The sequence below is a fragment of the Bubalus kerabau genome, chromosome 3 (assembly GCF_029407905.1).
Source record: "Bubalus kerabau isolate K-KA32 ecotype Philippines breed swamp buffalo chromosome 3, PCC_UOA_SB_1v2, whole genome shotgun sequence".
Taxonomy (NCBI): Eukaryota; Metazoa; Chordata; class Mammalia; order Artiodactyla; family Bovidae; genus Bubalus; species Bubalus kerabau.
The window spans coordinates 30063558-30090630 of NC_073626.1; the positions used below are offsets into that span (position 1 = coordinate 30063558).

General features: G+C 38.2%; 2 protein-coding genes and 1 non-coding gene across 4 annotated transcripts in view; 2 read left to right on the forward strand and 1 right to left on the reverse strand.

Moving 5' to 3' along the window:
* Positions 1–4551: 4551 nt before the first annotated feature.
* On the reverse strand, positions 4552–24656 carry CENPQ (centromere protein Q). Its single transcript, XM_055571241.1, has 9 exons — positions 24507–24656; positions 19221–19360; positions 18382–18436; positions 17226–17352; positions 13843–13911; positions 9788–9917; positions 6772–6891; positions 6526–6600; positions 4552–5474 (listed from the first exon to the last, which is right to left on the reverse strand). The coding sequence occupies exons 2-9, from the start codon at positions 19320–19322 to the stop codon at positions 5343–5345; spliced, it is 810 nt and encodes a 269-aa protein (XP_055427216.1). The 5' UTR covers positions 19323–19360; positions 24507–24656; the 3' UTR covers positions 4552–5342.
* Positions 20627–20699, forward strand: TRNAW-CCA (transfer RNA tryptophan (anticodon CCA)). Its single transcript has one exon. It is a non-coding gene; the product is annotated as a tRNA-Trp (tRNA).
* Positions 24657–24719: 63 nt separating the features above from the next.
* The window catches only part of MMUT (methylmalonyl-CoA mutase), a 41585-nt gene continuing 39231 nt past the window's right edge, over positions 24720–27073 (forward strand). Inside the window, exon 1 of one of the 2 annotated variants that reach the window (XR_008711513.1) lies at positions 24720–24878. The gene's annotated coding sequence lies outside the window, so the exon portion shown is untranslated. The remainder of the gene's footprint in view (positions 24879–27073) is intronic. The other variant, XM_055571240.1, reaches the window with a different exon arrangement.

Here is a 27073-nt window from a genome sequence, read left to right on the forward strand (position 1 = left end):
GTATAAATACATGTATACATGTAATGGGCTTACAACAGTGCCTGGCATGTAGCACAGATCAATAAATATCAGCCACTTTATCACTGTTATTTTTGTTATATAGCATTCATTCCATTTGAAAATCTACCTTAATTTTAAGGAAGTCCTTAGGGGTGGAAATGCTTAAAACTGATTTTAAGGCACATTTGTTTCTATTAGTTAAGAAAAAGTTCATTAAAAAAAAAACCATAATAGTTTTATTGTTTTTTTTTTGGCCTCGCCATGCAGCTTGTGGTAGCTTAAACCCGAGACGTGGGATGGAGTCTGGGCCCTTGGCTGTGAAAGCACCAAGTCTTAACCATTGGACAACCAAGGAATTCCCACTTTGTTGTATTTGAAAAATGTCCCTCTATCTATCTTCCTCTGTCCAGTTTTAACAAATATGACCAGTGTTTGGATATGGTTTCTACAAGCAGCAGCCACTTTAATGAAAGTGGTGTGGTGGTGAATGCAAGAAATACATTCAAGGACAGCAACTTTTTGATGTTTTAATTTTTATTGGGGTATAGTTGCTTTGCAATGTTGTGTTAGTTTTTCCTGTATGACAAACTGAATCAATCAGCTATATGTATACATATATCCCCTCTCTTCTGCATTTCCTTCCCATTTTGGTCGCCACAGAGCACACCCTGAGGTTCACTGCATTACTATTTACAATAGCCAGAACATGGAAGCAACCTGAACATCCATCAACAGAAGAATGGGTAAAGAAGATGTCATACATATATACAATGGAATATCACTCAGCCACGAAAAGGAACAAAATTGGGTCATTTGTAAAGATGTGGATGGACCCAGAGACTGTCCTACAGAGTGAAGTTACTCAGAAAGAAAGGGCAGCAACTCTTAACAAGAAAACTAGTTAGCAGGGGAAAATATATCAGTCACTTTAGAAAGAATAAAGTGCACGTGGGAAATGTAAATTTCTCTGTTTTTGCTTTCCTTCTTTCTTCCTTAAAGCTGAATATTTCTTGACAGCGAATGAAATCTGAGAGGATTTAGGAGACTTCTGTTTGGAAACTACGCCAAATTAATACTTGAATGACTCAAGTATTAATTTTGACAGGTGCACCTGCATTTATTTTCAGTAAACAATGCCAAGATATTCTATCTGACCAAATAAAAGAAAGCAAATACTTTAATTTTAGGTCACTGAGCAGGTGTCTCATATTTAGGCAAAACCTGTTTGTTAAACATATGCCCAACTAAAAGTTGTGAGAATGGATGAATTAATATAAAATAATGACTTTAAATGACTGACAGTAAACTGTGTTTCTGTTAACGTATCTGTACAGGTTGCACTCCCCCCGGCCCCCACCAAATGACATCATTTGCCCTCCTTCCTTCAGCAGCAATACTGGGTATCCATTTTCCTATATGTTTGGCAACTTTCCTTTTCAGTCTTTTTCAATCTTTTCCAACCCAATAGTTGAAAAGTTTTGTCTTCATTTGCATTTACATGATTTTTAAGGTTGAAAAATCTTCCAAGTATTGATACTTATTGACTACTTATTTCCTTTGAGAATTGCCCATTTTCCTATTGGTATTTAACCTGTTACTGGATTTTAGAGCTTTATGAATAAAAATACTATGTTTTATATATGTTGCAGATATTTTTCAGTCTGTGTTGTCCCTTTGGCTTATTTTTTAAAAAAATTTATCTTAAAAAGTTCAAAGTCTTATGTAGTGACCTACTGATTTTTTTTCCTTTATGGTTTTATCTTTGTTTATATGCATAATACAGCTGCTGCTAAGCCTCTAAGTCACTTCAGTCGTGTCCGACTCTGTGCGACCCCATAGACGGCAGCCCACCAGGCTCCCCTGTCCCTGGGATTCTCCAGGCAAGAGTACTGGAGTGGGTTGCCATTTCCTTCTCCAATGCAGAAAAGTGAAAAGTAAAAGTGAAGTCGCTCAGTTGTGTCCGACTCTTAGCGAACCCATGGACTGCAGCCTACCAGGCTCCTCCATCCATGGGATTTTCCAGGCAAGAATACTGGAGTGGGGTGCCATTGCCTTCTCCGTGCATAATACAGGCATACCTCATAGATTCTGCAAGCTCAGTTCCAGATCACTACAATAAAGCAAATCTCACCACAAAGTCACACCAATTTACTTTACAGCGAATATAAAAGTTCCATTTGCAGTATACTATAAGTCTATTAACTGTACAACAGTATTATATCTTAAAAAACAATGTAGACATCTTAATTTAAAAATAACGGTGTTCAGAAAATGGCATCAATATTGCTCGATACAGGATGGCCACAAACGTTTGTAAAAAATGCAGTATCTGCAAAATGCAATAAAGTACTACAAGAGTATGTCTGTAGGGGTTTAGACATACTAACATCACTTATTCATTCATAAATCCTTTTTAGTTTCTATTTTTTCATTTAATTTTATTTACTTTGAATCTATTCTGTCATAAAGTAGGAATATTTACCACCCCCTGGGCTTTCCAGGTGGTGCTAGTGGTAAAGAATCCCTGACCCCCCGTCAATGCAGGAGATGTAAAGAGACATGGGTTCGATCCCTGGGTCGAGAAGATCCCCTGAAGGAGGGCAAGGCAACCACTCCAGTATTCTTGCCTGAAGAATCCTTTGACAGAGGAGTCTGATGGGCTACAGACCATATGTTGCAGTCAGACACAACTGAAGTGACTTAGTACGTACGCACCCATGCTCCAGCTCTCTCCCCAGTGGCGTTGGCTAGTTTCTTCAAGATCATTTACTGAATATTTTCTCTACATTTTATTTGATATGCTATCTTTATCACAAGCTATATTTTTATACCATATATCCTTTGTTCCAAAATATTTATCTTTTAGAATTTAAAGTTTCTGCCATTGGTACTCATCAGTCACTGAAGAGAACGTGTATCATAGTTGGCATGGCATTTGTATGTGAGAATTTAGACAGATAAGAATATTTCAAGAGGATGACCATCTGCATTACTGGGACCTTGTGTAGCTGAATTTCAATTTTACTTGGGTCTGTTACTAACTCTTAAATTCTTCACAAGAGTACACACCAAAATTCAGCCTTTGAAGAAAATATTGTATATTTTGCCTACCTGCCAGAAGATACTGTAGATATCTCAAAATTAGATCATGTACTTTTTTAAGCTATGCATACATGCACGCAAACTAGCTTCAGTCATGTCTGGCCCTGTGCGACCCCATAGACAGCAGCCCACCATGCTCCTCTGTCCCTGGGATTCTCCAGGGAAGAATACTGGAGTGGGTTGCCATTTCCTTCTCCAGTGCATGCATGCATGCTAAGTCGCCTCAGTCGTGTCCGACCCTGTGTGACACCATAGATGGCAGCCCACCAAGTTCCTCTGTCCACAGGATTCTCTAGGCAAGAATACTGGAGTGAGTTGCCATTTCCTTCTCCATTTCTAAGCTATAAGAGGGTAATCTAGTCAAGGCTATGGTTTTTCCAGTGGTCATGTATGGATGTGAGATTTGGACTGTGAAGAAAGCTGAGTGCCGAAGAATTGATGCTTTTGAACTGTGGTGTTGGAGAAGACTCTTGAGAGTCCCCTGGACTGCAAGGAGATCCAACCAGTCCATTCTAAAGGAGATCAACCCTGGGATTTCTTTGGAAGGACTGATGCTAAAGCTGAAACTCCAGTACTTTGGCCATCTCATGCGAAGAGCTGACTCACTGGAAAAGACTCTGATGCTGGGAGGGATTGGGGGCAGAAGGAGAAGGGGATGACAGAGGATGAGATGGCTGGATGGCATCACGGACTCAATGGACATGATTTTGGGTGAACTCTGGGAGTTGGTGATAGACAGGGAGGCCTGGTGTGCTGTGATTCATGGGGTCGCAAAGAGTTGGACACGACTGAGTGACTGAACTGAACTGACTGAAGACCAGTTTATGTGTGATAAAGAACTACCCCTTAGCAACACTGGTGAACTGAAATTCTTGTTGACTTTCAATCACCTGTTAAACAGACATTCTGACAGAACAGTAGACTTAGTAACTCCTTCATCCCATCAAAAACTATTATAAACATCATGACTATGACAAAAATCAGTGAGTTGGGGCTCTCCTAGCATTCTAAGAAACACAAGATTATTTCCCAGGTTTTTGAAATTTTAAGACATTTTGTAAAATCTTTTAGTTGCTTTTCCTAGCACGTAGTAGACAGTCCAAAGCATATACAATCATGTTCTCTTTAAATGCTGCACTACAGGTTTCCTTTCTCGAAGACCTTCCTTCCCTTAAAATCTATTAATGTCCTTCTTGACCATTATTTCCTAAGAGGATATTGCTTCTGACCCTTTTGCTGAGCTGTCCAAGGTTCCCAATGACTACAGGGAGCACTAAATCCAACCTGTTTAACCCAAGCTGTCTTCCTGGTGGTCTCAGCCTGGAGGGCATTACCAGAATTATTGTACCTTCTAAATTAACTGACTAAACATCCTAGGTTAGACAGAAAAGTAATTAAATGAGTTATTTTATTCTACAAATAATTAAAAGCAACCCAGACGATATCCTGTGATTGGTTAAAAATTATTTTTAATGTATTTAAGTGATAATTTCTTCACATGTATATGCTTATTATCATGAGGAAAGGTTTAGAAAGAAGGGATTTTTTTGTTGTTGTTGTTTGTTTTGGCATTTATTTTAAGGGAGTAAATGAGCTTGGGTTTCTTTTTAACAATTTTGTGAAGTAAAGGTATGCTCTGATGAGAGTAGAAAATAAATATTCAGCATCTATTCACTAACCTAAACAAAGAAACAAAACTTTCATGCTGCCTTTAAAGTTAAACACACCTGGCAAATGATAATGATGCCACAAAAATTCTAGGGTGTTATGTAAAAGAGCAAAGGCATTTGGGGATGTTGTGAGTTCCACATGACCGGACAGAAAATGCAAGTCATCAGCTAAAGAACAATAAGGATAGCAAATGCTTATGTTTTTATGTGCTAGGCACTAAAAACAATTTACATATATTAAATCATAGTATCATACTTGCTTTGTATTAAACAATAAACAAGCTCTATCCAACCATTATAAACCATCAGATTGTGGCTATTCTCACTTTATGGTTATGGGCACATAATTGGAGATATAGTAACATAAATGTGAGTTCCTAGACTGGTGAACTAATAAAAACAGTCTTTAAGGCCTATATTAGATGCTAATGGTAGATCTATAGAGGTTAATTTTAAAGTGCGTATCTGAAGAAGCCTCAGCCTCTGCAATATCACATAGATTAATATTTTTACAAGTTCACAAACATTAAATTAATATGGGACAATATACAAAAAAACAAAAACAGCTCTTTAAGAGGCATCCAGTCTTTTATAGACTTCTTCAATGAAGGTGAACATGTGCTTCATCTGGGATGAATTATGGAGAACTTCCAAGTCCTTCAGAAGCCCGTTCTGATTTGGAATTAGCGTCAGAATTTCTCTCTGTGGGCATGATAGAATAATTTATTTTTTAAATTTTATTTTTTTTATTGATATGTAATTGACATGAACATTATATTAGCTTCAGGCATACAACATAATGATTTGATATTTGTATACACTGCAAAATGATCACCACAGTAAGTCTAGTTAATATTTATCACCAAACATGTTACAATTTTTTTTCCTTGTGATGAGAACTTTCAGATCTACTTTCTTAGCAACTTCCAAATATACAATACAGTATTAACTCTAGTCACCAGCTTATACATTACCTCCCCATGACTTATTGATAAGTAACTGGAAGTGTGTGCCTTTTGACTTTACCCATGTAATTAGTTTTTAACCTTTCACTATGAAAAATGTTATATGCATTGATATGTTATTTAGAGAGAATGATATAATAATAATCTTATATAATCACTCAACTGGTATCATCAACTAATTGCCATTCTTCTTTTAAATCTATATTATTCTGTTTCCTCTCTGCCCATTCCCATTCCTCTCATCCTACGTAGATTTTAGATAGGAAAATTTTTGTTACTTTTTGAGAAAACATACAGACTTTCTACCAGGGTAAACAGTGACATTACAGTATCTATTGGGGTCCTTTGAAAAAAGATAAGTTATCAGTGTGCAGCCTACTACAAACAGGACGTAGTATACTATTTTAGGAAAAGTTACATGCAATTATTAGAAGCATAAACAAAGCAACTGTCAGAATTTACTTCCAGAAATCTATCCTACAGCCATGACTATACAAATGTGTAATAATGCATATACAAAGGTGTACATAGCATTACCTGTACTAGAAAAATTATTTATTTCCAAAATCTCCACAAATTATATTATGGCACATCTATATAATGGAATGTTATACAGCAACTGACAAGCATGAGATGTTCAAACTATACCATCATATGAGAAAAATAATTTTCCCTTATAGTTTATATCATAGATTTCATTTGTTTAAAATAAGTAGCATATAATATGTTTATATATATGAAATTTATAACTGGTGATGCAATTAATATGGTAAATTGTAAGTACTTACCTGAAGGATGGGTGCTCTGAGACTCTTTTGAGAAAGTTCAGGAAGAGAGAGTACCCCATTATCTATTTGAAACATCTAAAGTAGAAAAATAAAGCTATAGATTATTTTGTAAAGCTAGACTGTTTCAAAAAGTTGATTTCTTTTATTACACTCAAAAGCTGTCTGGGTAAAATCTAATAATGAAAAATTATATCCAGATTCTAGTAGTAACTGTTTTTTTTTTTTTTTTTTTTTTGGAACAATTACCTGTTTTATCTTCTTTTCTTCTTCTTCTACCTCACTTGTCAGAACATGAACTTTGTTCTTTAGGCTGTGAATATCCCCAGTCATTGATTCTATAGTTGCTACCATTTTATCTGTTTCTTCCTGCATCAGAAAGAGAAAGCTAATGTTTTAAATTAAATATACTATTAAGTGAAAGCCAAACATTTTTAAAAACATCTTACATACTGAAATACTTCTGGAAGAAACTGGTAATTTTCATTTTTCTTTCAAAAAAGTCTCCCTAGAGATTGATTTACCAATGGAACAAAGATGTACATGAACCTTTCCTCAAAAACTTACCAAAGCTGCTGGCATCAGAGATCCTGGAAGACCTGCGTGAATTTAGCAGAACCAAGGATTCACAGCAGCAGGTACAGCAGCATTCCTTAAGCAGTATGTAACAGCAGAGAAACCCTAACTTAGGAACAGCTGAGTGCTATTTTCATTTGCCAAAAGATAAAAGTGCTGAACATTAGGGCAAAGATAATAACAGAAAATGAGTGGCAGTTTCTCACATAGAAAGAACACAAAACGTACGGAGGAAAACAAAAGAGAAAATAAGTGAATGAAATAAATACGGGCTTGCCAGGGGTGTACTGACTGCAGGCCACATATAGAGTTAGCCAGCTTCTGGGTTTCTAAATGGTTTTAAGTACTGCATTGCTTTCAAATCTAGTCCTAGCAACAGCAAAGGACAGCGCGGCCTCTGGGGATCAGGGAACAAGTAAATAAGCCACACAGAAGCCACACGAAAGTAATGAAGTAATAACTTTGAAATCCTGATGAGCAATACGGTTGGTATTTACATTTAACATCATTTCCCAAATACTGAAAGCAGAATTGTTACTGTCAATTATAGTAATCTTCCTTAACAAATATATTATGGCTTCTAGAAACCATTAGAAAGGGTACCTGCAGAGGTTTGCAACTGCTCATGGGCTGTTTTTGATTGGTTCAAGAGCTATGAATGATTTTCACATTTCTAAAGGATGTTAAAAAAAAAAAAAGATCATGCAATGAAAACCAATGTGACTCATAAAGAGCAAAATGTTTATCATCTGATCCTTACAGAAAGGTGCTGATTCCTGACTACCCAAAACTCTTGGTCTGTGAGCTCAATTTACTAGGCCAAACAAGGTCATAGGATCTGATACAAAACATGGAGAACAATGTATTATATAACTGAAATCTGTATTATATAATTGAAAGTAGAACTTAAATGTCCTTACCAAAAAAAAAAAACAAAAAAAAAACCAGTGAGGTGACAGATGCATTAATTAATAAGATGGGGGGAAATCCTTTCACAATGTATATATACATTAAATCACCATGATGTATACTTTAGATATCTTACCATTTTGCTACTTATATCTCAAACAAAGCTGAAATTAAAAAAAAAAAAGCCATATTATGCTGCCCAACTGTTCATTAAGTGGGGGAGCTAGTGACAGTACTGAAATATACTCTTGCAAAGTAGCACTGTAATGAAAGTTAAATATAATCTCACACTATGAAGAAAGTGAGAAAACCACTAAAAAATACCACTCTATAAATTTACAGTAGTCATGTATGGATGTGAAAGTGGGCAATAAAGAAGGCAGAGCTTTTGAACTGTGGTGTTGGAGAAGACTCTTGAGAGTCCCTTAGAAAGCAAGGAGATCAAACGAAATCAACCCTGAATACTCTTCGGAAGGACTGATGCTGAAACTGAAGCTTCAGTATTTGGCCGCCTGACGCAAACAGCTGACTCACTGGAAAAGACTGTGGTGCTGGGAAAGACTGAAGGCAGAAGGAGAGGAATGAGATGGTTGATGGTATCACCGGGCAAATTCCGGGAGACGGTGAGGGACAGGGAAGCCTGGCATGCTACAGTCCATGAGGTCTCTAAGAGTCAGACATGACTTGGCGACTGAACAACAACAACGTAAATTTACAATATATATAAATTTACAAAATATATTAAGTTTACAATATATTTACAGTATATAAATTACAAATTTATAAATCTGAAATTTATAGATCTACAAGTAGACCTGCTGCTTACAAATAAACCCTTCCATTTTTATTCTCAATCACATGGAAAAGCTAGAATGACCTATTTGTGAATGCTGACTCATTGGGGATGCAACCCCTGTTTAAATTACCACCACCTTGCAACAGATTAACAGACTTATTACTTTACAAAGTTGAACTGCTGACAAAGACCAGATCTACAAGCTACTTCAAAACAGCAAAGGGATATATGGTCCAATCTGTTTTAGTTTTAATAATTATCTAATAAGCCCCTTAAGATTGCTTTTCTTAATTGCTAAAGTATCCACTAATTAAAAGCCTGTTGTTCATCCTAACAGCATATATTATCTCTCACTACCTTCCACAGGATAAAGATAAAAAAATCACATGCCCTAAAGTTGGACTAATACGATTGCATCACAACTGTGAGCAGTTTGTCTAAGGTTCAGCTAAAAGTGCCAATATTTCTCTTTTTCACATTTATAAAACATGAAATATAGCACAAGCCTCTTTAAGTCATTAAGGGCTATAATTGTAAAGTGCTTAGAACAGTGACTAGAAGAACATAGAAGGCTCTTGTTACATGTTATCTATAATGATTATAAAAATAATGATGATGATTGTGTTCTTCTTGTCAATAAAGTAGCACTGAAGGACAGAAAAACTCATGTTTTGAAATGCTACAGCATTTAGTGATGAATTCCTATAACTTGCTAATCAAAAATAAAGACAGTTCACTATATTTAAAGTCTGATAAAAAAAATAAGGCTGCTACTTAATTACAAATGTATTAGAAATAGTCTTAACTTTAAAGGACCAAAATTGAAAGGTTTTGCTTTGATTAAAAAAAAAAAAAGTTAATAAAAAACCTTGTCCAAGATGTAGTACTAGTTACTAGAAGAATAACATAATTTTTAAAACTTTAAATTAAATTAAATCTCTTCCCCTTTCCCCTAATAATGAATTCCCTTTTCAAACTTCATACCTGCAATGATGCCAGACCTTCCTCATTAGCTCTGTGCTGTGCCCTTTCCATTTTCAGTAGACTTGACACACGAGATAAATCTTGCAGCTTTTTCGGAGGGACTTTCAGGGTTTCACACAGTTGCAGCAATCTTTGGGAGAGAATAAAAATATAACTGCTTATTTTTGAGTACCATTAGTATTGTTTCTGATTTGAAATACTGTAGTCCCCTTTTTCTTTCCCTCATATTTCTAAAGGCTGAAATATTCTTTTATTAACAGCAGCTAATCTTAGCAGTAAGCCTCCCCCCCACCAAAAGCCCTGACAAGTCCTCATTAAGGCTTTCGATTGATTAAGATTTACCACAAATCATGGGGTACCTAGGTTGCTTTATAAAAGGAAAAGTTTCTATTTTATACATTTAACAATTGATTATTTATACACGGTTTAAAATAAACTAAAAATTTCCTTGTATCTTCTGAATATGTTTCCTGAACTATTACAGTACATAAGTCTATCATCTAATGTGAATTTCTGGTAAGAGATGAAACATTATTCTGTTAGTCTTAACTATGACTCTGAACTTTAAATCTCAGTTGTTTCACAGAATGTGACCAATAAAAGAGAATGCCTGTATCAGTTACTCTAAGTTAATGATTTTTTCCTAACTAAAAAAAAAAAAACCCCTTCAAATCTTACGACTAACCTCACTTCCAGCAGACAGCAATACAGTTTTCCCAGGTTTGCTTCTTGAGTTCCATGAGGAAGAAATCAAGAAGCAAAATCTAAATTTGGTTCCTTCTGTCTAATAACAGTGTATCTGGATCCTAAAAAAATCCTGCTACTTGAGATTTGCAGGCAATTAGGAGAAGGCAATGGCAACCCACTCCAGTACTCTTGCCTGGAAAATCCCATGGACGGAAGGGCCTGGTGGACTGCAGTCCATGGGGTTGCTAGGAGTCAGACACGACTGAGCAACTTCACTTTCACTTTTCACTTCCATGCATTGCAGAAGGAAATGGCAACCCACTCCAGTGTTCTTGCCTGGAGAATCCCAGGGACTGGGGAGCCTGGTGGGCTGCCATCTATGGGGTCGCACAGGGTCGGACACGACTGAAGCGACTTAGCAGCAGCAGCAGAACAGTGAAACCCAAGATTTGTCTTCCCGGGATATTACTCAAAATATTAATTTTTATAAATAAAAAAGTAGGTTGTTTAAACTCTATCAATCATACTTTTCATTAAACTGTCAGGATAAACTTCAGCTATTCCCCAAATCATCATTAGCCCATAAGCACAAAACCTGTCTGAATTTTTGGTTTAAGTAAAATAAAGATTCCCTTTATAAACAGTTTTTTTCTAAAACTTTATCAAATCTGTTTTGCAGAAAGGTCATTCACCATTCCAAATGTTCTAAATTTGTAGGTTATTCTACAAAATCTTATTAAACTAAAAATATAACCAGTGTTTATCATGTTACAATATACCTATCATAATACTATGTCAACAACATCTAAGCACCATTTACAACACTGTATACCTATAAGTCAGAATTCCCTAAAATATGTTCCTCTAGCAACTCTATTGTTTCATGACAAGGAAAAGCATATATGATTCAATCTATATCAATCATAAGAGCTCTTGCCACAAAATCAGTACAATGAGAGGCAAATCACCCAAGCCAATCAGAATCCATCACCCAGAATATTGTAACTGAAGCTCAGAGGCTAAGAGCTTTCTTTTGCCTCTTTCTAAACAGGAAGCTATCTATATGTACAGTTCTAATCTACTGAGGACAACTTGTCTAAAAGAATGAAGACAACATGCAGACAGAAGCAGAGATGAGACTAATTATAAAATAAAGAGTTCCTGTGGTAAACACAACTTGGAAGATGCTGGGTTGGGAAGATCCTCTGGAGAAGGAAATGGCAACCTACTCCAGTATTCTTGTCTGGGAAATCCCATGGACAGAGAAACCTGGCGGGCTATAGTATATAGGGTCTCAAGAGTTGGACATGACTTAGTGACTAAACCTCTACCACCAGGTTAAACAAAATGAAACAGATTTATTTACTGTAGGATTTTAATATGTAATATACCAGGAAACATAATTCTCTATCACTGTTATTCACAAAGTATCTCTAAGCACAAGTGTTCCAACTATATTTGGAGACATGCTGTGCTGTGCCTAGTTGCTCAGTCGTATCCAACTCTTGGAGACCTCGTGGACTGTAGCCCCTGCCAGGCTCCTCTGTCCATGGGGATTCTCCAGGCAAGAATACTGGAGTGGGTTGTCATGCCCTCCTCCAGGGGATCTTCCCAACCCAGGGCTAGAACTGGGGTCTCCTGCATTGCAGGTGGATTCTTTACCAGCTGAGCTACCAGGGAAGCCCACAGAAATGGTGTTAGAGGAAAATTTGTTCAGATTCTAATTAGAATCAATTTGCTAAGGCTACACTCTGTCACATCAGTGGAAGGGAAAGTATCTTGAGTAGTGCTACTTTGGGAACTAAAGAAAGTGAGCTGTGAAAGCAAAAATGAGGAGACAATAAGCAGTCTTTGAAATATGTATCTCCACGGCTGCTGTATTGTGAAAAAACAGGTTATCTGTTGAACAGAATTTAATCTTTTCTGATGATCCAGTGTGATCACTGTGAAGAATAGCTATTACATACTAAAATATTCTCATTCATACACACCAAACATGGCTACCTGCCCCATATTAAAAAGATCATAAATAGCTACACTTTATTTATTTTTGCTACACTTTTATTATGTATTAGTTTATCTATTAAATTTTTAGTTACTGCTTCTTTACTAACAGGTTGTCATTCCTGTAAACAGTTTACAAGTTCACTACTAGTTGTCTTTCTTTAATCTCTTCAACCTGTCTCCACAAACTCTCATACCATCCACTCCATCCCATCTTACCCTTTCTATTTTCTTACTATTAATATCATTGAGAATTATGAATTAAAAAAGCAGTATTTGTGCTCATGCTTCCCAAGAATAAAGTACTAGGTCAGAAACATTTCCAGGCAAACCTGAGGAAACGAAGATGCAGAACATTCTTCTATAAAAAGAAAGCTGGAAGTAGGTGATTTTGATTTTTAGATTCTTTATAAATTCTCTTAAGTTTAACTTATTTCAAAACTTCATGCAGCAGCAGCTTAGGGCAGATAGTAGGAAAAAAGAAGTCACTGAAAATTCTTGGCAGTGGTGACTTTAAAGGACACTTGGGGGCTTCCCTGGTGGCTTAGTGGTAAAGAATCTGCCTGACAATGCTGGAGACGCAGGTTTGACCCTGATGGGGAAGATTCCACATGTTTCGGGGCAACTTAGCTCCTGTGCCACAACTACTGAGAACGTGCTCTACAGCCTGGGAGCTGCAACTACTAAAGCCTGGTGCCTTAGAGCTTGAGCTCTGCAACAGAGAAGCCACCACAATAAGAAGCCCATGTCCTGCAGCTAGAGAGTAGCCCCCACTTGCCACGGCTAGAGAAAAGCCCACACAGCAACGAAGACGCAGTACAGCATAGCCATAAATAAACAAATAAAATTACTTAAACAAAACAAAACACACTTGAAAAGAAACCTCCATCTGTGACCTGCCAGAAATAAAGAGCAATAGTATCCTGGAAAATTATACTTGTTACAAATAATGCTATAAAATATGAAGTGAAGAGAAAACACGGCAATAGGGTAAGTATCAAATGAGAGTGATGAACTGTTAACTTGCAATTATTTAAAATGAAATTGAAAGGAGTTACAGTTGACAATTTTTTTTTTCAAACCTCAACACAGAAAAGGGAACTTTGGAAGTAGGTGCTTTGATTTTCAGATTCTTTAGAAATTCTCTTAAATTTAACTTACTTCAGAATTCCATGCAGCAGCAGCTTAGGGTAGAATACATATTCCCAAACCATTCATCTTCTTAAAACGACAACAACAAAAGAATAAAAACCCCAAATAAAAAACCTTTATAGTCCATAAATATCTGTTCTGGTAACACAAGAACAGACTGGATTTTTACCAGTTGTGTTTCAACTGTTTTTTTAATTGTGTAACTATATTACCTTTTCTTTAGGAAATTCAGATGATATTGAATTTGTTTATTTTCTCTAATACTGTTACTCAGAATTGATCTAGAAAAGAAAAATAGGGATTGAATAAATATTAGTTTGAAACATTACTAATATAATCTGTTTACTTTTTCTAATTTCTTTCAAGTGCCCCTTCTTACTAACCAGGCAGAATCAATCACTTTATTTTAGGTCAAAGACATTTAAAGCAGAGGAATAATCTAAGTGAACTAAGATGGACTGGAATGGATGAATTTAACTCAGATGACCATTATATCTACTACTGTGGGTAGGAATCCCTTAGAAGAAATGGAGTAGCCATCATAGTCAACGAAAGAGTCCGAAATGCAGTACTTGGATGCAATCTCAAAAATGACAGAATGATCTCTGTTCATTTCCAAGGCAAACCATTTAATATCACGGTAATCCAAGTCTATGCCCCAACCTGTAACATTGAAGAAGCTGAAGCTGAACAGTTCTATGAAGACCTATAAGACCTTCTAGAACTAACACCCAAAAAAGATGTCCTTTTCATTATAGGGGACTGGAATGCAAAAGTAGGAAGTCAAGATACACCTGGAGTAATAGGCATATTTGGCCTGGGAGTATAGAATGAAGCAGGGCAAAGAGTTCTGCCAAGAGAACACACTGGTCATAGCAAACACCCTCTTCCAACAACAGAAGAGAAGACACTACACATGGACATCACCAGATAGTCAACACCGAAATCAGACTGATTATATTCCTTGCAGCCAAAGATGGAGAAGCTCTATACAGTCAGCAAAAACAAGACCGGGAGCTGACTGTGGCTTGGATCATGAATTCCTTACTGCCAAATTCAGACTGAAATTGAAGAAAGTGGAGAAAACCACTAGACCATTCAGGTATGACCTAAATCAAATCCCTTATGACTATACAGTGGAAGTGAGAAATGAATTTAAGGGACTAGATCTGCTAGACAGAGTACTCGATGAACTATCGATGGAGGTTTGTGACACTGTACAGGGACAGAATCAAGACTGTCCGCAAGAAAAAGAAATGCAAAAAAGCAAAATGGCTGTCTCAGGAGGCCTTACAAATAGCTGTGAAAAGAAGGGAAGCAAAAAGCAAAGGGGAAAAGGAAAGATATACCCATTTGAATGCAGAGTTCCAAAGAATAGCAGGGAGAGATAAGAAAGCTTTCCTCAAGTGATCAATGCAAAGAAATAGAGGAAAATAATAGAATGGGAAAGACTAGAGATTTCTTCAAGAAAATTAGAGATACCAAGGGAACATTTCACGCAAAGATGGGCAGAATAAAGGACAGAAAAGGTAGGGACCTAACAGAAGCAGAAGATATTAAGAAGAGGTGGCAAGAACACACAAAAAAACTATACAAAAAGATCTTCACGACTCAGATAATCATGATGGTGTGATCACTCGCCTAGAGCCAGACATCCTGGAATGTGAAGTCAAGTGGGCCTTAGGAAGTATCACTACGAACAAAGCTAGTGGAGGTGATGGAATAACAGTTGAGCTATTTCAAATCCTGAAAGATGATGCTGTGAAAGTGCTGCCCTCAACATGCCAGCAAATTTGGAAAACTCAGCAGTGGCCACAGGACTGGAAAAGGTCAGTTTTCATTCCAATCCCAAAGAAAGGCAATGCCAAAGAATGCTCAAACTACCGCACACTGGCACTCATCTCACATGCTAGTAATGTTTAAAATTCTCCAAGCCAGGCTTTAGCAACATGTGAACTGTGAACTTCCTGATGTTCAAGCTGGTTTTAGAAAAGGCAGAGGAACCAGAGATCAAATTGCCAACATCCGCTGGATCATGGAAAAAGTAAGAGAGTTCCAGAAAAACATCTATTTCTGCTTTATTGACTATGCCAAAGCCTTTGACTGTGTGGATCACAATAAACTGTGGAAAATTGTGAAAGAGATGGGAATAGCAGACCACCTGACCTGCCTTTTGAGAAATCGGTATGCAGGTCAGGAAGCAATAGTTAGAACTGGACATGGAACAACAGACTGGTTCCAAATAGGAAAAGGAGTGTCAAGGCTGTATATTGTCACCCTGCTTATTTAACTTTTATGCAGAGTACATCATGAGAAACACTGGGCTGGATGAAGCACAAGCTGGAATCAAGATTGCCGGGAGAAATATCAATAACCTCAGATATGCAGATGATACCACCCTTATGGCAGAAAGTGAAGAACTAAATAAAGAGCCGCTTGATGAAAATGAAAGAGGAGAGGGAAAAGGTGGCTCAAAGCTCAACATTCAGAAAACTAAGATCATGGCATCCAGTCCCATCACTTCATGGCAGATAGTTGGGAAACAGTGGAAACAGTGGTTGACTTTAGTTTTTGGGGCTCCAAAATCACTGCAGATGGTGATTGCAACCATGAAATTAAAGGACACTTACTCCTTGGAAGGAAAGTTATGACCAACCTAGACAGCATATTAAAAAGCAGAGACATTACTTTGCCAACAAAGGTCCATCTAGTCAAGGCTATGGTTTTTCCAGTGATCATGTATGGATGTGAGAGTTGGACTCTAAAGAAAGGTGAGCGCCGAAGAATTGATGCTTTTGAACTGTGGTGTTGGAGAAGACTCTTGAGAGTCCCTTGGACTGCAAGGAGATCCAACCAGTCCATCCTAAAGGAGATTAATCCTGGGTGTTCATTGGAAGGACTGATGTTGAAGCTGAAACTCCAATACTTTGACCACCTGATGCGAAGAGGTGACTCATCTGAAAATACCCTGAATCTGGATAAGATTGAGGGCAGGAGGAGAAGGGGACGACAAAGGATGAGATGGTTGGATGGCATCACCAACTCGATGGACATGGGTTTGGGTGAACTCGAGGAGCTGGTGATGGACAGGGAGGCCTGCCGTGCTGCGGTTCATGGGGTTGCAAAGAGTCATACACGACTGAGCGACTGAACTGAACTGAATAATCTAAGTTCTTTTTATCACATTGTATCATTGTAACTACTTTATATGCCTCTTTTCATGGATTTCAGCGCCTTGATGGCCGAGTCCTATCTCTGTATTCCTGCTAGCACTGCTTCCATATAAAGTATCAATTTGAGCAAACCTCTTCCTGAAGTATCCCTCTTGATAGAAAAAAGTTTTAAGTTTACAGAGAGCAGATTAGGCCATGTAGATTTCATTTTTATTTCAGCCATAAAATTCCAAGTTTCTGACATTAATAAAGGCTTTTTTTAACTGAAGGCTTAGGTTATCAAAAGACATTAAAAAAACCTTCTTGCGAAAGAGAAAAACACCATATCACCATAAAATAGACAACAATATTTAAAAAGATACTGTTTGTAGGAAACATAAGTAGAAATGAAAACAGTGAAATGGAAAATATTTCATACTCACATTACTACAGATTCCATCATAGTTTGCAAATGTTCTCTGCTACTCTTCGAAAGGGGTTGCCAGGTTTTTCTCTTGTTGGATGCTATCCTTATCTGTTTTAGAGTAGTACGCTTTGCTTGTCTTGTCACTGGTCAAAGAAGAGACTGTGGTTAATCTAGAAAGGTGTATATTTTATTTATAAAGTGATTCAAGGATAAGTTTATCTAAAAAGAGCCAATGGAATTATGAGAACCACAAAACTCTAAAGCTGTATTAGTTGTTTAATTTCTTTTTTTACTGCACAGTCATAAAATGCCAGGTGTTGAATATGTTGTTATTGTGTTAACTTAAATTCTATTAGCTGATATTGCAGACAAAAACGCAAGAGAATTTTAAATGAAGAACCAAGCTGCAATTATTAGGATTCAGCATAAAAGTCTGGTTCTCAGAAATGACCTGAATTAAAGGACTTATTGAGAAGACTAGGAAAATGCTTTTTGCTATATGTTGGATGGCAACTGGAACAAAGGCAATTAACCAAACCAAGAATAGATACTGAGTGTCTAGTAGGTTACTGACATTGTTCTGCTTATAATAAATAAACAAAGGAGATACACTATTGGCTTATATGAAAATTCATTTTGGAGAGAAGGGAGATTAAATAATTATAGTTACAGGTATGCAAAGCATTACAAAAGAAAAAGCACTGTTCATTATGTAAGTATAAAACCAGAGGACCTAACCTGTTCCTGGGTAAGGAGGTAGAAAATTCTTCCATGATGAAGTGTAAAGATGATCACTCCAAATTAATTTACTCTAGACAAACTTAGCTCCAATCTAATCTAAACAGTGGTAGCAGAAGAGGGTATTTGAAAGAGAAATCAGTAGGTGTGTCTCTATATCACAAATCAGAATAAGTCAGACTGTTGTATACTTTGAATTTCTCTAGTTCCTTTCAATTTAGAAATCCACACAGTATTTTGCTAGTGGTGGTAAAATTTTAGCTGACCTAGGTATCTGACTAACCAGCACTACATATTCTTGCAAAAATGAGAATGCTACCATTTATTACTATGTTTTGCTTATGCAGAATTCATAAACAAGATGCTGAGAACTTTTTCATAAATAGATATAGCTTGAGAAAGATACAGTGAAACGAAACATAGAAAAGAAATACCTTCAGAAGACAGATGTTTTGGATGATTTTTATTTTTTTTCACTGTGTTTCTAACCTAGAGAGAAAAATACACAAACATGCACACACAATTAAGCACTAGATAAAAGATACTGCTTTTGCAATAGATTTGTCATGCATGTTGGAGTGAATTCATACACCTTCTGGAAAGATGAAAAAAAGTATATTGCTACTTCTACAGCAAAAGGTGTGTATTTATCACAAGTGGAGGATATACTAAAGCAACTCCTGAACAATGGTGATAATGTATAACAGAATTTCATATGGTGCTAAAGAATGTTTTAAAGAAATCATTACTTATTTTGCCTGGGAAATAGTGTTAAATACTTTTCCTGCAAAACAAAAAAATATAGGCATTACCTAATACAGAGAAAAAAATGCTGATTATTTCTTTTATAAGTGAGGGACAAAATTATGGCAGGAAGAAGCTAATTCCTCTCCGACTAATTTTTCTCTATATTAATAAAAATCTCTTCCACCAACTGACAGATTCTCTTGTCTTTTAATATATGAATGCCATATTCACTTTATTACACTTTATTATCAGTATTCCCATTTGAACACCTTAGCAATGTCCCACAGCATCTTCCCCAAAGAATTTTCTTATTAATATTTTAGAAAAGAAGTAAAAAATCTTTATCTGAAAGTTTTTATAAATCATGTTGCAGCAGCTCCCACATAACCATATATATGGAATATAAATTCCTATAATTTGTAGTAAAGTTGACCTTTAGTCTTCACATACTCCTTTATACAGAACAGATGATATTTTTACCAAAGTCCTGAATGATAAACTCTTTGAATAAGTCCTGAATGATTACCTTTTTCCCTGGTAATTCTGCTTCTTCATCATCAATTTTTCTTTTTGGATTTCTTTTTAACTGTTGAGACTTTTTCTTGGAAGCATTTGCTTTGCTAGACATCTTGATTTAAACAGAATAATTATAACAGTTTTTCAAATCTGTAAAGATGAAAAGGACACAGAAAAATGCTTAAGACTTGTTTTATTACAAATACTTTGTTAAAAGGACTACCTATAAATGTTCCAAGTTTGCCTTTAAAAATCAGAATGAAAGTTTTGGGATAGTATTGTGTGTTTTTAAAGCATTTAAACATATTTTAAAATAAATAATGATGCTGCTGCTAAGTCACTTCAGTCATGTCCAACTCTATGTGATCCCATAGACGGAAGCCCACCAGGCTCCCCCGTCCCTGGGATTCTCCAGGCAAGAACACTGGAGTGGGTTGCCATTTCCTTCTCCGATGCATGAAAGTGAAAAGTGAAAGTGAAGTCGCTCAGTCGTGTCCGACTCTTTGCAACCCCATGGACTGCATCCTACCAGGCTCCTCCGTCCATGGGATTTTCCAGGTAAGAGTACTGGAGTGGGGTGCCATTGCCTTCTCCAAATAATGCTGGTTCTCATTAAAGATGTCTAATTCAATTTCATTAAAAAATTTCTGCCATTTGTATGGCCTTAAAAAGTCATATAAAACCACTTTCACATATCTTACTTTATACTCCCCCATACAGTAATGTTATCTCCATGCTTAAATCCAAGAAAAGGGAAATAAAAAGTGCTGAATTGTTTTTTTCTGGTCACAGATAACGTCAACTCAGAGTAACATTCAGGTCTTCTTACTTTAGGCTTAACGGATTCATCATTCTATGTGACTCAGCATACACACAGACAGATTTATGCCAAAGATGGGAGGAGATAACTTTTAGGATTATACCATGAGTCAACACTGTAGAAATTCATGTGGTAAATTCCCTCTTAAGGATTTAGGCTATAATTCTTGCTAGGTTGCAAGAATTATAACAAAGATTCTTCGCACCAAACTCACCTCTGCTAAAAGAAACAGAGGAATAAAATACTCATTTCTGCATTAGACCATAAGGAGTAGACAGTTTAGAGTTAGGTACAGTATGTGGACATAAACACATATACCCCCCCTAAATATGTGCAGTATGTACATTACATACACACATACAATTAGATATATAAATAAATCAGTCACAATTTCTTTTCTAAAAATTCAAAGTTAATTACATTAATACAGTTATATATGCAGATTTAGAGACAGACAAAGAAGGTACTCTAAATAAATCTATTCCCTCAAATTTTAAAAGGAAAAGTTCAAGCTTTCCCCCCACCCCCAAAATGGTGGGAAAGAATCAACTGAAAGATCATGAACTATACTTAGGGACTACATGTCAAATCGGGCTTCCCTGGTGGCTCAGAGGTTAAAGTGTCTGCCTCCAATGCGGGAGACCCAGGTTCGATCCCTGGGTCAGGAAGATCCCATGGAGAAGGAAATGATAACCCACTCTAGTACTCTTGCCTGGAGAATCCCATGGACAGAGGAGCCTGGTAGGCTACAGTCCACGGGGTCGCAAAGAGTCGGACATGACTGAGCGACTTCACTCACTCACTCACTCACATGTCAAATCAGTTACAGAATACAGCTGTTCAGTTGCTCAGTCGTGTCCGACTCTTTGTGACCCCATGGACTGCAGAATGCCAGGCTTCCCTGTCCTTCACCATCTCCTGGAGCTTGCTGAAACTCACGTCCATTGAGTCGGTGATGCCATCCAAGCATCTCATCCTCTGTTGTGCTCTTCTCCTTCTGCCTTCAACCTTTCCCAGTATCAGGTCTTATACAATGAGTCAGCTCTTTGCATCAGGTGACCAAAGTATTAGAGCTTCAGACTCAGCATCAGTCTCTCCAATGAATACTCAGGATTGATTTCCTTTAGGATTGACTGGTTCGATCTCTCTGCAGGCCAAGGGACTCTCAAGAGTCTTCTACAACACCACAGTTCAAAAGCATCAACACTTCGGCGCTCAGCCTTCTTTATGGTCCAACTCTCACATTCAAAAAACACAGTGGAAGCTAAAATACACTTTAACTCTGCTCTTGAACAATGTGGTACCTTAGACTATACCAGTCTCCTCTGCTTCATTCTTGAAATGTCTAATTCTCTTAACTGAACACTCATGCCCTTTACTTCCCCTACTTAGAAACCAATCCATATGAGAGCTTTGCTTGTGGACCTCTCCTGGAAGGGCTGCCATGTACAGGAGTTCAGGCTGTTCACTGGAGAAAAGCATCCAGGTGAAGGAACCACTGAGGGCTAAGATTTACTTCTCATTCCATTCAGGAGACTAAAAATGGTACAAATTCCTTCTCACTCCTATTATTGAGAGGTGTAGTCTATGTCCCCTTGTCTTCAATCTCGTAGATCCTGCAGCAGTTTAAGTAGTAGAATATGGTGGGAATGATTCTGTACCAGTTTCCTGGCCAAACATGAACAGATTAGTAGCTGCCACTACCCCTTGCTTGGAATATTTGCTCTTGAAACCCAGCTAACACTCTATGAGGAAAGTCAACATGGAGAGGAACTGAGGACCTACCCAAAACCCAAAGCTGAATTTCCAACCAATAGATAGCATCAACTTGCCAGCCTTGTGCATGTACCTGAGCCAACAGGCTGCAGCTGATACTGCATGGAAAAGTAAAAAATCAACCCTACTAGCTGTTTCCAATTCTAAATTCAGGAAGAAAATAAGTGATTTTTTTTAATTAAAAAATAAAAACCCTTAAATAATATCCACCTCATAATACCCAAACTCTTTACCATGACATTTGCAGTCCTCAACAATCTAGCCTTGCCAAGCTTTCCATACTTCTCTCCCACGACTCCTCAAATGAATCTCCCTCTCCAGCTAGACTTGATTTTCTGAACACACTGTGAGTAATGCACTAGTTCTACCTGAGCTCCATCCTCCTGTCTGTGCCCACCCTCCTCTCAGATTGTGGGCCATCTGCTTCTGAAAACCTTCCTAACCACCTTCCCTCATTGCTCTCTAAAAGCCTGTGGGCTCTTATGGTCTCTCTCATTTGGCACTTATTTATAGTTTGGTTTTGTTAATCATTTTTCTTGATATTCTTTATTCAATAATATGTAATTTAGTGCTGCAGTCTTTTTAAGTACAGAAATTAAAAATATTTATTTAGAAACTTTTATAGCAACTTGACAACAATTTTAAGAATGTTATGTCTGGTCAAAAAATAACTGGCTTTATTTTTTTAAAGTTTAATTTTTCTGGTAATTTATTTAAAAAGAGACTTTTTAAGATAAGTTTTAGAGAAATTAAGCAGAATTTGAATATAAAATTTGAATATATCCACCCCATCTTCCCTACTATCAATATCCCTTACTAGAGCAGTGCATTTACTACAATCCATGAACCTACAATGGCATATCATATCACCCCAAATTTATGGCTTACACTGGGGTTCTTCCTTGTATGTTTCGTGGATTTGACTAGTAATTTTTTTTATTGTATTTTACAAAAGTAGTAGTTGTGGTGACTGATTAAAAATTAAAGCAACAATAACAAAAAAATTGGTCCTTTACCACAGACCATCTGAAAAGCTCTATTTTCATTGATACATACTTGAAGCAATAAGGCATACAGCAAAGAAACTAAAGAGCTTTCTGATGAGGATAAAAGAGGAGAGTGAAAAAGTTGGTTTGAAATGCAACATACAAAAAACTAAGATCATGGCTTCCAGTCCCATCACTTTATGGCAAACAGAGGGAAAAAATGGAAGCAGCGACAGATTTTACTTTCTTGGGCTCCAAAATCACTGAGGATGATGTCTCCAGCCACGACGTTAAAAGATGCTTGCTCCTTGGAAGAAAAGCTATGATAAACCTACACAGCCTATTAAAAAGCAGAGACATCACTTTGCTGACAATGGTCCGTACAGTCAAGCTATGGTTTTTCCAGTAGTCACATATGGATGTGAGAGTTGGACCATAAAAAAGGTTGAGCACTGAAGAATTGATGCTTTTGAACTGTGGTGTTGGAGAAGACTTTAGAGAGTCCCTTGAATTGCAAGATTAAACCAGTCAATGCTAAAGAAAATCAACCCTAATGTTCATTGGAAGGACTGATGCTGAAGCTAAAGCTCCAGTACTGTGGCCACCTGATGTGAAGAGCTGATTCACTGGAAAAGACCCTGAAGCTGGGCAAGACTGAAGGCAAAAGAAGTAGGGGGAGGCAGAGGATGAGACGGTTGGATAGCATCACTGACTCAACAGACACGAATTTGAGCAAACTCCAGGAGACAGTGAAGGACAGGGGAGCCTGGTGTGCTGCAGTCCATGGGGCATCAAAGAATCGGATGGTCACGACTTAGTGACCAAATAACAACCACAAGTGGTAGTAGGCAGAGACAGATATGAAAACAGTTTCCGTGTATGGTCAATTATACACAGTGCCACTAATGTTAGAAGAGTGCATATCTCAAACTGGCGTGTGCATGGGGGGGGATATACGGTACTCAGAGAAAAAAGTAGTATATGAATTACATTTTGAAATATTTAGCCAGAAGAAAGGGAAGTAAAGTATCTGAGAGGAAAAAAGGCCCATTGGCAGGACAGCTCAAAAGAAGTCAGTCTGTTCAGGGAAAATTCAGAGAGGCTTTGACATGTGCAGAGGCAACGGGCAGAAGAAAGACTCGAACTGTAGTCTGTGGCCAGACTACGTACTGCAGTAAAGAATGTAGTCTTTACCCTGTAGGAAACAGGGAAGCATTCTAGGTTGTCTTGTTTTTCTTTGTCAGCTTGCTGAAACTCGTGGAAACCACCAACTTAATTCTCTATGTGGGTACAATAGGTGAACACGACGTCTGCCAAAACTTGCAAATACGCAGTGTTTACTTTTTGCAACTGATGCCTCGGGGTAGCGACGCTGCCAACCGCAGTTTCCTTAAGGCTCAAAGGCACTCATCACTAACGCTGCACTTCGCTCCACGACTGACTGCGGGAAAGAGTAAGGAAGCAGGACGAAGATGATGATTCGGGGAAGGGAGGGTGGAAACATGCGTGGCTTCACTCCCTGTTTGCGAATCAAACAGTACTTTGTTTATCCCTGGCTGCGAAAGGCAAACCTGTTCGGATCTCCCACTCTCCTTTTGGAAAACCACCTGAAACTCCTCAAACACAACCCGCCAAGTTTGCCACAAACGTGTTGGCCGCAAAACTTATCCCCCAAACTGGAGCCACCGGCGAGCGAAGCGCTTTGACTACTCACCAAAAACTGATTCTTGAATCCTTTCAAGAGCTCTGCTCAGAGCATTTCGCGCCCAAACCATCCAAAAATGCGGAAGCCCGGAAGTGAGCACATAGAAACCGGAAACGCCTGAGGGGAGTGGCGGGCATCTGTCCACGCCCCTAACGTCATCAGGAGCGCGCCCACGAGAGCGCGACGGGATTGGTTGGAAAGAGGGCGGTCGGCCGACGCCCCCATTCCATCCCATCCCGTTGGCCTTTGCACTTGCTTGGTCCTGGACCCTGCTTTGGGGACTTTTGACTTGCAGAGCTCCGGGTGCCTAGGTCCAGCCGTCTTCTTCCAAGGCTTCGGTCTGAGACAGGCCGACCCGTGAGTAAGACCGTGCACCTTGAGGTACGTCTGCCTTTCAGATCCCTCCATTCTTCAGGCTCCTCCCCACCCTTAGTTGTTCCCGGAGAAAGTTGTCCTTTCTCTCTTCCCAACTCCCAACTTCCTCCTTCTTTACTGCTGAGAAGGGATACCACGCTGCTCTATCCTCTTCTTAGGTTTAGATGCTCCACTGTCCTCTCTCTTTCAGTGAGGTCCGTGAAAGTTCGGAGGTACTGCAGAAAAGAAGGTGCTTTTGATGTCCCAGAGGCCATATTGCCGTCTTCCCTGGTTACCCAGGAACCCCGGAGTTCCTCTGGGCAGAGAGCGATTGTAGGGTTCTAGAGGGATATGCTCTCTCCAGAGCTGCCTCTTTCGAGGCCGCGGTGGTTGTGAGGGTTTTTTTTTTTTTTTTTTTTTGTGAGAGGTGGCGGAATTGGAAGTTTCTTTCAGTGTACAGATGTAGGTGATGGTGAGAAGTGGAAAGACAGGTCTAAACGTACATGAAAGTGTAAATTGCTAACTTGTTCTCGTTTTTATCTGGAAAGAGAGCAATCTTTTATATGCACCAAACTCTGAGTAATATATTTGTGTGAGTCAAATTTTAAATCACTTGTTGATTTTTCTCCCAGTATTTTATGTTTAAAGACTTATTTATGCTGATACTAAATTTAATTTGCATGCTCTGTGTTGTCCTCTCTCACCTAAGTTGGCCCAACATTGGAGGCGGCTAGCTTTTAAAGTAGAATCACGTGTAAACAAATTTGAAAGGGATTTGATTCAGATCTGTATGTAGGTGTTTTACCCGTATTTTTTTGAGGGTGTGGCAGATGTTGCTTCATCATTAGGGCAAATGTTGCTTCATTGTTGCTCTTTCACACATTTTAGTCACTCATAACTTATTGTATTTGCTTTGCATATTATTTCTTTGGTTGCTGAAAGTGTCTGTTGATGGATCTTTTGAGAAAATTTCAGAAATCCTGTTTCCATCAGCCGAAGTTGTGTTCTTATCTAAAAATGATGTCTATTTCCAGTTTTTACCAATTTGCCATGCGATTTTCAGGAACTCACCTACATAGGGCTGTTTCCTATCATTTATCCAGGTTTAGGAAAGCCCTACCTGCATTTTGTAAAGCCCTACCTGCAACAGTGTAAAGAGCAATATTGCATAGAAACCTGGAATGTTAGGTCCATGAATCAAGGTAAATTCAGCTCTGTTCAGTTCAGTCACTCAGTCATGTCCGACTCCTTGTGACCCCATGAATTGCAGCATGCCAGGCCTCCCTGTCCATCACCAACTCCAGGAGTTTACTCAAACTCGTGTCCATCAAGTCGATGATGCCATCCAGCCATCTCATCCTCCGTCGTCCCCTTCTCCTTCCGCCTTCAATCTTTCCCAGCATCAAGGTCTTTTCCAATGAGTCAACTCTTCCCACGAGGTGGCCAAAGTATTGGAGTTTCAGCTTTAGCATTAGTCCTTCCAATGAACACCCAGGACTGATTTCCTTTAGGCTGGACTGGTTGTAAATTGGAAGTGGTCAAAAAGGAGATGGCAAGAGTGAACATCGACATTTTAGGAATCAGTGAACTAAAATGGACTGGAATGGGTGAACTTAACTCAGATGACCACTGTATCTACTACTGTGGGCGAGAATCCCTTAGAAGAAATGGAGTAGCCATCATCGTCAACAAAAGAGTCTGAAATGCAGTACTTGGATGCAATCTCAAAAACGACAGAATGATCTCTTATTCATTTCCAAGGCAAACCATTCAGTATCACAGTGATCCAAGTCTATGCTCCAACCAATAAGCTGAAGAAGGTGAAGCTGAATGGTTCTATGAAGACCTATAAGACCTTCTAGAACTAACACCCCAGAAAGATGTCCTTTTCATTATAGGGGACTGGAATGCAAAAGTAGGAAGTCAAGAAATACCTGGAGTAATGGGCAAATTTGGCCCTGGAGTACAGAATGAAGCAGGGCAAAGGCTAACAGAGTTTTGCCAAGAGAACGCACTGATCATAGCAAACACCCTCTTCCAACAATACAAGGGAAGACACTACACATGGACATCACCAGATGGTCAACACTGAAATTAGATTGATTATATTCTTCGCAGCCAAAGATGGAGAAGCTCTATACAGTAAGCAAAAACAAGACCAGGAGCTGACTGTGGCTCAAATCATGAACTCCTTATTGCCAAATTCAGACTTAAATTGAAAA